At 41.5% G+C, this 11,012-nt stretch overlaps 1 protein-coding gene across 1 annotated transcript in view; it reads left to right on the top strand.

The window, feature by feature from the left end:
- Positions 1 to 7,609, top strand: part of Tmhs (Tetraspan membrane protein in hair cell stereocilia) — a 34,223-nt gene extending 26,614 nt beyond the window's left edge. Inside the window, exons 3-4 of the mRNA XM_045742383.2 lie at positions 2,379 to 2,627; positions 3,639 to 7,609. Of these exons, the coding sequence (XP_045598339.1) occupies positions 2,379 to 2,627; positions 3,639 to 3,835 (446 nt within the window). The 3' untranslated portion in view covers positions 3,836 to 7,609. The remainder of the gene's footprint in view (positions 1 to 2,378; positions 2,628 to 3,638) is intronic.
- The last annotated feature ends 3,403 nt before the right edge of the window (positions 7,610 to 11,012 follow it).

Here is an 11,012-nt window from a genome sequence, read left to right on the forward strand (position 1 = left end):
CTGACAGCTGGGTGGACAGCGCTTTGGATTCCTAGTCCTGAGGTTCCGGGTTCGATCCCCGGTGGAGGCGGAGACAAATGGGCAAAATGTTTCTTTCACCCCTGATGTCCCTGTTACCTAGCAGTAAATAGGTACCTGGGAGTTAGACAGCTGCTACGGGCTGCTTCCTGGGGGTGGAGGCCTGGTTGAAGACCGGGCCGCGGGGACGCTGAGCCCCGAAATCATCTCAAGATAACCTCAAGATATATAGGGATTTCTTTTGGTGCATGTTAGTGAGTTATGGCATCTGTCTAGCTTGTTCATACACATGTTTCTATATATATATATATATATATATATATATATATATATATATATATATATATATATATATATATATATATATATATATATATATATATATATATATATATATATATATATATATATATATATATATATATATATATTCTTTTTTGTCTATGTAGTGTGTTTATAGGTTCTTTTATTAATGATTTTTTACATCCATATTAACTTCTTTTTTACGGACGAGATTACCATCAAGCTATGCTTTACAACCAGCCGGTGGGGATGCGTTTGTTTACAAGCTGGAAGGCGACGTATGCTGTTCTGTTTACAACCAGTCAGTGGGGATATGTTGTTTACAACAAGGGGCGGGGATATTATTTTCTGAGAACACGCTGCCACCAAGATTGGAATAGCACTGTGTCCTACAGCTTAGACCTATTGTCTTGTGTATGGCCCTCTGTCCTGTGTGACAGTGAATACCAGCATTATCCTCAATAATAAGATTGTTTTGATTCAAGTTCAAGTATGTTTATTGAGACAAGAAAGAAATACATCTCAGAGGGATAGAGTAGCTTAGGCTATTTCTACCCCCCTATTGTTTTGATTGCTCCCGCCGGAGGCCGCTAGTTTATTGTGCACCCCATACTCATCCTGTGAGCGGTAGCGCAAAAAGCATTACAGAGGGCACAAAAGGTCTTTATCAGACCTCATCTTAGATTATTACATAAATAATTTAATTTATCCTTCACACCTTATAGTTACATGTCAGCTAGTTACAGAGAATGTTCTATTTCAAGAGCTATATATTTACAATAAGTTATTATACATCAATGATAGGTCTTATCGCTAATAATTGTTTTAACAATGGAGATATTACCGAGTGACAGCGGAGCTGCTGTTTATTATTAGTCTTCATAATACACTACTTGTTTCTTAATCTCCTGTGTTGTTTATCTGCTGGAAGTGAAATATGGATACAGTGCAAGGACTTAATTGAGTCCCTCAGATTAGGCAAAATTGTAATTAATTTTTTGTCAATAAAGATGTTAATAATAATATTGTTGTTGTTAAAGATTCGCTACCTGGAACAGAGTTCCAAGTAGCACGGGCTATGGTGAGCCCGTAGTGCCTTTAATAATAATAATGCTTCGTGGAGGGAACCAGCAGCCTCGGAACTCCTGGAGTATTGTACTTTGTGTTACCAATAATTATAACCTCAATTGCTTACTCATATATGTGTGGTATTTGAGGCACCTGAATCATAAGATTTTTATAGTAATAATACAGTCCTATTGAAAACATTTTGGTAATATACATTTGTACACAAATTTTTATTGTTGTTGAATTTGCAATAATTGTGTCTTTCACGATGTGTTCATATTATACAATTCCCTTCTTCTTGGACACTCGTGATGAATTAGTGGGTAAGTTACACCTCCACAATCATCAAGTTCAATCATCATTGTGCTTATAGGAAATACAATTCCCGTGACGGTTCAATATCAATAGACTAAGATAATATGTGTGTCTATGTATGTATTAACACGATGGACTGAACGGGGTGAGAACAGCTTGAGCTACCTAGGGGGAGCCGGTCGGCCGAGCGGACAGCACGCTGGGCTTGTGATCCTGTGGTCCTGGGTTCGATCCCAGGCGCCGGCGAGAAACAATGGGCAGAGTTTCTTTCACCCTATGCCCCTGTTAGCTAGCAGTAAAATAGGTACCTGGGTGTTAGTCAGCTGTCACGGGCTGCTTCCTGGGGGGTGGAGGCCTGGTCGAGGACCGGGCCGCGGGGACACTAAAAAAAGCCCCGAAATCATCTCAAGATAACCTCAAGATAACCTCATCCCTTTGTGTGCATTTGACCTCAATAAACTTATTTCAATTTCAAGATAATATGTTTCTCAACAGCGTGATATGTTTCTCCTGGGGGTGGAGGCCTGGTCGAGGACCGGGCCGCGGGGACACTAAAAAGACCCGAAATCATCTCTAGATAACCTCAAGATAACCTCATTCCTTTGTGTGCATTTGACCTCAATAAACTTATTTCAATTTCAATTTCAATTTCAAGATAATATGTTTGTCACCAGCGTTGCTGTTACTGGTGGGCGTGGTGGTGTTCCCCGCCGGGTGGGCCGCCGGTGAGGTGAGAGAGGTGTGCGGCCCCACCGCTCGTCAGTACAATGTGGGCGAGTGTGAGGTGCGTTGGGCCTACATTCTCGCCATTATTGGCATTCTCGACGCTGCTGTGCTGTCCGCTCTCGCGTTTGTCCTTGCTACCCGACATGTCAAGCTGCAGCCGGAGCCCGAGCCCATCTATGGCGGGTCTGTGTACAAAGGTAAGACATCCTTCACTCGGTTCTGTGTACAAAGGTAAGACATCCTTCACTCGGTTCTGTGTACCAAGGTAAGACATCCTTCACTCGGTTCTGTGTACAAAGGTAAGACATCCTTCACTCGGTTCTGTGTACAAAGGTAAGACATCCTTCACTCGGTTCTGTGTACAAAGGTAAGACATCCTTCACTCGGTTCTGTGTACAAAGGTAAGACATCCTTCTCTCCCGGGACGAGTCTTTGTGAAGAATCGTTCCTACTTCAATATATATATATATATATATATATATATATATATATATATATATATATATATATATATATATATATATATATATATATATACTTATTTTTAAGTCTCCAAATTAGATATTCCATGTATGGTAATAAAATGTATTTTTCAATTTCTCCTTATATATTTACCAAGTAATTGAGATAATGTTAACTGTAAACATGTGTAATTTCGGAAAATTTAAGCAAACCCTTTCGGTAATAGGCTATGAAGAGATTTTATGTTAATATTATAAAGCTCTTTATTTCTTTTTAATTGACAAATATAATATTAATGTGTAACTAATTAAAAAATGTAAATAAAATTTGTAATCATCTGTGAGTTAAAGGACAAAATAATTCACTCACTGTTTATAAGTTGCTAAGAAAATCGACCAAATAACCCACAATATTGTACATTGAATGATTTGTGTTCATTTATTAATTTGTCTACTGTTTGAATAACTAGTGGACTCATTGTACATGAACTTACAAACCATAGAAATATGCAGGCGATGAGTCACAATAATTATTGTGACTCATCTGATTTATTGCGACGAATAAATTACAAAAAATCACAATAATTACTGTGACTAATTTATTGCCCTCAACTCGTTCCCTCATCACAATCGACTTGAGAATGGTCCAGGACGGACCGAAACGTCGTCGTCCCTTCATTTTCTAGTGTGTGGTCTGGTCACCATAGAAATAGCCGGTGGAGTTGTTGATTGAAATTATATTTGCAGGTCAAATGAACGCGGGCTTCGTGGGTGACGCTGGAAGCCTAGGTGGGTCTAGGAAGTCCCTCAACCTGCAGCCTGTTATGCTGATGCCTCACCCGGACCACGACCGCTTCTCCGAATACTCCCACCACACTGCTCGCTCCAAGGCTTCTGCGTACAGGGCTCACTATGCTTCATCTGTACAGAACTTCCAGTTATAGGACGACCATCTCTGGGGGGGGGGGATAGTAGGAATTTTTAGATTATATCAATTATGCTTTTATTCCACATTGCCCATCGGCTTTTAATTGATCGGTACAGCGACGGCATCGCTTCTTGTGGGGTTTTTGTTCGATCCTCAATGGTACAAGTGGGTAGGCACTGTTCCTTAATTCACTACGTCTTTATATCCCAGCTTTCAGTCTGTCCTTATATCTCAGCCTTTCGTCCAGTGATTTCCATCCTGTTTTCTTTGGTAGAACCCTTGGTATATATCATAGAATCTCAGGAACCTCCAGCCTGGCTGACACATTTGGTTCGACAGAGGTAAACTGCAAAATAGACGTGTAAAGCAGTAGGGTTAATAAATAATAATTGACTCACACTGTTCAATAAAATATTACGAGAGTATTTAATGCCAATTTCTTTTTACTAATTACTTATTACTCATTTTACTAATTGTTAATGGGCAGACTATTCGGAATTTTCAATGTTGCTATACATATTAGAACTGAAGGGGGTTTGAATGCCTGTGTAAATAGGTTTGTAGATAGAAATGGTCTAGCCTTAATATTCGGCTAGTAAATATGTATTATAAAACATCTTTCTTAAATTATAGTGCAAGGTTACTGTATCAGTTCAACACAGAGTAATTGTTAATTAATGAAAAGGGAAGATTAAAAATAATAGTTATTGTTATTAACATCTTTATTGACAAAATTAATTACAATTTTGCCTAATCTGAGGATTTTGATAGTCTTATTGAAGTGAGGATAATGGTGGTATTCACTGTCACGCAGGACAGAGGGTCATACACAAGACAATAGGTCTAAAGTGTAGGCTGAAGCACATATATATCATGGTTACAATCAATGTTTTAATGTATGGATATGTGAAGACAACTTTCTATTGTACACTGCCACACAAGGGCAGGGATGGGTTCATAAGTGATACAGCTTAGAAGTAATATAAATAATAATTGTTCTTCAATAGTGCCCTAATTTTGGGGTTGTGCAGGTTGGCAGTGCTGCCAACGCCTCTCTCGTCTCTTTGTTTACAAATCCACGTGTCCAATGGGGAGTAGAAATTGTTGGCTTCATCTGTACCCCCCTTAAAGGGTTTGCCAGAAATTAATTATCGGACAGTAATAAGCAGCATTTAATTAATAAATTGTATAGCAATAAATTGATACTGTACTCGTGTAATGTACACGAGTACAGTAACGAGTACAATGCTCATTACTACCACGTGAATTCCTTTATACTACAGTCCCTGAGCCCATTATGTGCCTCTGTAACCCTTTCCACTACCGCCCACAAGATGGGTATGGGGTGCATAATAAATGAGCTAAACTAACTACAACAATTCCCTTCCTCAACAAAATGTATCCAAATAAACTCCCGCTGCTTGAATAACAACCATCACACAGATACCAACCGAGCTAAACTTTCAAAATGCTTTATTTTTTATTAATAGGTCACAGTAAAAACATTTTAATTTGTTGACTCATGTTACAAAAAAGGTGGCAAGTTGCACCATTTTTGGCAAAGTCTCTTGAAACCCTGGTTGGGAATCACTGGCCTATTTGTCCTTATAATATTCTAGCTCTTTGCCTGTCCTCATATGCTACCACTCAACCTGTCCCCATATATCCTTTCTCCAAGTGCTATATAAACATACTGGCTTAGCACTTCTAATAATTACAATACCTTCATTCCTTCTGTAGAAACTTGGGTGTATCCCATAGTAAATATTCTGTTGTAAATGTTTCAAGTAAGCTTCACCTTCAAGAGCTGTAATAAAGAATATGAATCTTATTTTTTTTTATTAATACATTAGGTACATTTTGTGCAGCTACCCTAGACTATATGAAGAGGTGTACAGTGTGTCAAAAAGCTAGCTATGTGATGCTAAAAAAATCCTATGAATCTTAAGATTGGAACAGTTTGGTGTTAGTTTGTGAATCTTAAGATTGGAACAAACTAACACCAAACTCGCATTCAGAGAAGGAATTTGACATTAACTAAACCGAGACATGAACAATTCTTTTCTCTCAATGTGTGGGTTAGTTATCTGTCATGTAATAATATTTGTCTGAAACATGTTTGTACCTTAATCTTCCATATATGATAGTTTTTTTTTTTGTGTTTAACAAAACATTTAATGTTTGTAATTTGGAACATTTTGTAAATGGTTCAAAAAAATTCAAGGATCCGTAAAGATATTATTTATACAATTACGGATACAAGGATCCGTAAAGATCCGTAAAGATTAAGGATGGTCAAAGCATTTATCGTATTGATTATTCTATATGAAACATAGTTTTGTTTGAGAGCTTATTGTTTATTAATTAATATGTACAGGGAGCATCTTATGTTGATGGTGAGCCTCCAACACGTCACTCTTGTATAGTGAGCCTCCAACACGTCACTCTTGTATAGTGAGCCTCCAACACGTCACTCTTGTATAGTGAGCCTCCAACACGTCACTCTTGTATAGTGAGCCTCCAACACGTCACTATTGTATAGTGAAGTTCAGCTGGTGGCGTGTATGGTGCAGCTCCAGCTGGTCATATGTCTTGTAACTATCACCTACCAAAACTGAGAAAGATATTACAATGCAGAATTACTCAGTATTTTATGTAGTGATAAATCCATAATTGTAAAATCAAAGGCATATCACGCATATCACTCGCATTCTGAACAGTTTTTTTTAACCGATTGCATGTTTGGATCTATTCATAATATCCATTATTAAATTTGACAGAGAGATAGGTTGATGGAATGAAGGCATGATTAGGATTGGTTTCGGAATGAAGGTATGATTAGGATTGGCTTCGGAATGAAGGTATGATTGGGATTGGTTTCTTTCCTTTGATATAGTGCACATTGGATTGGATTGTTTACACGTGTTCAGCGCGTGGTGTCAGATCGTGGCTAAACTGTACTGCTGTTTTCCCCAGTATATGCGAGACCCGACACGCCCAGAACTCGTCTATCATCTATTTACTAAACCTGTACATCTTTCCGTGATATTGGCGGATTAATTTATATTCGATGAGAAGTTGATGACCTTGGAAACTTTTTTAAGCCAAGGTTATTATTGTTATGCACAACCTGGTAGATCTTCGGGGGATCATAAACTATTTACTAAATGTAAACTTTGTCGCCAGGATTGAGAAAAGATGTACAGGTTTCGCAAGGGAAGACAAAAGTGCTTGATGAATTCTGAGCCGTGCTGGTCATCAAGACATCGCCGACACACCAGATATGGTCTTAAGACTATTCTAAGCCGTATTCTAAGGCTTAGAATAGATAACTTTGTATTCTAAGGCTTAGAATAGATAACTTTGTATTCTAAGGCTTAGAATAGATAACTTTGTATTCTAAGGCTTAGAATAGATAACTTTGTATTCTAAGGCTTAGAATAGATAACTTTGTATTCTAAGGCTTAGAATAGATAACTTTGTATTCTAAGGCTTAGAATAGATAACTTTGTATTCTAAGGCTTAGAATAGATAACTTTAATTTTATTATTGAACATTTACATGTGTTGAGTATTGTATAACATTATTATGTATATACTTGTATAGGAAAATAAAGAAGCAGCGTTTTATAATTTAAATAAAAACCTATACATAGCCTAGCGCTGTTATGATGCACTTGATAAAGCTCGAAGCACTTATTATCCTCCTAATACCATATTAACTTAGAGTACTAGCCATGGTAACGATATGGTATTAATGTGGAGATACTTAATAAATCCTAATATTGTTATTGTTTAATTCTTACCCCGTGCTGGAGCTGTATGTTGAATATACCATAGTAGATGGTGTGTACCCAGCGGTGCCCAGGTCAGTCCAGTACCCAGGTACATCCTCCCAGTCTCCCCACATCGCTGTAACATCCTTCAGTACACAGTCTTTATCATTGTAAGCCTCCACAGATGCCCCGAGCCTTCATAGATACCCTTGAGCCTACCTAGATGCCTAAAGCCGTCATATCTCACCAGGCTCACTAGGGAGGGAGTCAGATTCACCAGGGAGGAGTCAGGCTCACTAGGGAGGGAGTCAGATTCACCAGGGAGGAGTCAGGCTCACTAGGGAGGGAGTCTGACTCGCTTGGAGGGAGTCAGATTCACCAGGGAGGGAGCCAGACTCATCAGGGAGGGAGTCAGACTCGCTTGGAGGAAGTCAGACTCACCAGGGAGGGAGTCTGACTCGCTTGGAGGGAGTCAGATTCACCAGGGAGGGAGCCAGACTCATCAGGGAGGGAGTCAGACTCGCTTGGAGGAAGTCAGACTCACCAGGGAGGAGTCAGACTCACCAGGGAGGGAGTCAGACTCACCAGGGAGGGAGTCAGACTCACCAGGGAGGAGTCAGACTCACCAGGGAGGGAGCGACTCACTAGGGACGGAGCTTGAGAACGAACATGCTGCTTAGACAAGCAGCGATAAACACACAAACAGACTGTGTGGGTCAGACCTATTTATACCCACGCTCCCTTCCTGGGCGTGAAGAGCGAGGTAAATGGATGCCTGTTTGGGGAGGAGACATAGAGGAGGCAGGTGGACGGAGATGACGTGGTAGGGAAGACGGGTAGAAGTAGAAAACAGAGGAGACAGTACTGGGAAGAGACAGGTGGAATTAGCAGACGGAGAGGAGGCAGGTACAGGGTGGGAAGAGACGGGAGGACACTAGATGATTCCGAGGATTAACTTCCCCGCGACCAGGGCTCCTGGTTGATGGTCTGATCAATCAGGCTGTTCGATGTAGCTTGGCGCATAAGTCACAGCCTGGTTTATCACGGTTGATCCTGGTATTCAAAAAAACTTAATGTTAGGATAATTTTGATCACCGGGGGGGGGGGGGACTTTTCCCAGAGATTTAATAGCTTGAAGGTCCTGATACTTTAAAGATAAAAAATCTAGTCCTTGCTGCCAAATCGCATTTGACTATTCTAAGTGTTTGGTTGATGTTTAACTGCTCCTCCTGACTGGGCAACTGTTAAGAGATTTATATGCACATTAAACTCTTTGCTTTCCATAGAGAGCAGAGCGGGATTGCCCAATAATTGCTTGTACAAGTATTGTGGTACATAATTAGTGTGTATTTTGTAACTCGTCAAAAATCTTAAATTTAGGTGAGAGTAAAGGAATCTGAAGAAGTGTCTATTGACTTGCAATGCAGCTGATATATATATATATATATATGAATGAAAACTCACACCCCAGAAGTGACTCGAACCCATACTCCCAGAAGCAACGCAACTGGTAACTACAGGGCGCCTTAATCCGCTTGACCATCACGGCCGTCAAAAGGAAGTGATAGCCGAGGCTATTTGAGCCACTTCCCCGACGGCAACTCGGATGGTAATCTTGGGCATAGCATTTCACCAAATCACCTCATTCTTTGGGGCACACGTGAGGAACACAAATGCGAACAAGCCTGAATGGTCCCCAGGACTATATGCGAATGAAAACTCACACCCCAGAAGTGACTCGAACCCATACTCCCAGAAGCAACGCAACTGGTAACTACAGGGCGCCTTAATCCGCTTGACCATCACGGCCGTCAAAAGGAAGTGATAGCCGAGGCTATTTGAGCCACTTCCCCGACGGCAACTCGGATGGTAATCTTGGGCATAGCATTTCACCAAATCACCTCATTCTTTGGGGCACACGTGAGGAACACAAATGCGAACAAGCCTGAATGGTCCCCAGGACTATATGCGAATGAAAACTCACACCCCAGAAGTGACTCGAACCCATACTCCCAGAAGCAACGCAACTGGTAACTACAGGGCGCCTTAATCCGCTTGACCATCACGGCCGTCAAAAGGAAGTGATAGCCGAGGCTATTTGAGCCACTTCCCCGACGGCAACTCGGATGGTAATCTTGGGCATAGCATTTCACCAAATCACCTCATTCTTTGGGGCACACGTGAGGAACACAAATGCGAACAAGCCTGAATGGTCCCCAGGACTATATGCGAATGAAAACTCACACCCCAGAAGTGACTCGAACCCATACTCCCAGAAGCAACGCAACTGGTAACTACAGGGCGCCTTAATCCGCTTGACCATCACGGCCGTCAAAAGGAAGTGATAGCCGAGGCTATTTGAGCCACTTCCCCGACGGCAACTCGGATGGTAATCTTGGGCATAGCATTTCACCAAATCACCTCATTCTTTGGGGCACACGTGAGGAACACAAATGCGAACAAGCCTGAATGGTCCCCAGGACTATATGCGAATGAAAACTCACACCCCAGAAGTGACTCGAACCCATACTCCCAGAAGCAACGCAACTGGTAACTACAGGGCGCCTTAATCCGCTTGACCATCACGGCCGTCAAAAGGAAGTGATAGCCGAGGCTATTTGAGCCACTTCCCCGACGGCAACTCGGATGGTAATCTTGGGCATAGCATTTCACCAAATCACCTCATTCTTTGGGGCACACGTGAGGAACACAAATGCGAACAAGCCTGAATGGTCCCCAGGACTATATGCGAATGAAAACTCACACCCCAGAAGTGACTCGAACCCATACTCCCAGAAGCAACGCAACTGGTAACTACAGGGCGCCTTAATCCGCTTGACCATCACGGCCGTCAAAAGGAAGTGATAGCCGAGGCTATTTGAGCCACTTCCCCGACGGCAACTCGGATGGTAATCTTGGGCATAGCATTTCACCAAATCACCTCATTCTTTGGGGCACACGTGAGGAACACAAATGCGAACAAGCCTGAATGGTCCCCAGGACTATATGCGAATGAAAACTGGGGTGTGAGTTTTCATTCGCATATAGTCCTGGGGACCATTCAGGCTTGTTCGCATTTGTGTTCCTCACGTGTGCCCCAAAGAATGAGGTGATTTGGTGAAATGCTATGCCCAAGATTACCATCCGAGTTGCCGTCGGGGAAGTGGCTCAAATAGCCTCGGCTATCACTTCCTTTTGACGGCCGTGATGGTCAAGCGGATTAAGGCGCCCTGTAGTTACCAGTTGCGTTGCTTCTGGGAGTATGGGTTCGAGTCACTTCTGGGGTGTGAGTTTTCATTCGCATATAGTCCTGGGGACCATTCAGGCTTGTTCGCATTTGTGTTCCTCACGTGTGCCCCAAAGAATGAGGTGATTTGGTGAAATGCTATGCCCAAGATTACCATCCGAGTTGCCGTCG

The sequence above is a fragment of the Procambarus clarkii genome, chromosome 11 (genome assembly GCF_040958095.1).
Source record: "Procambarus clarkii isolate CNS0578487 chromosome 11, FALCON_Pclarkii_2.0, whole genome shotgun sequence".
NCBI lineage: Eukaryota > Metazoa > Arthropoda > Malacostraca > Decapoda > Cambaridae > Procambarus > Procambarus clarkii.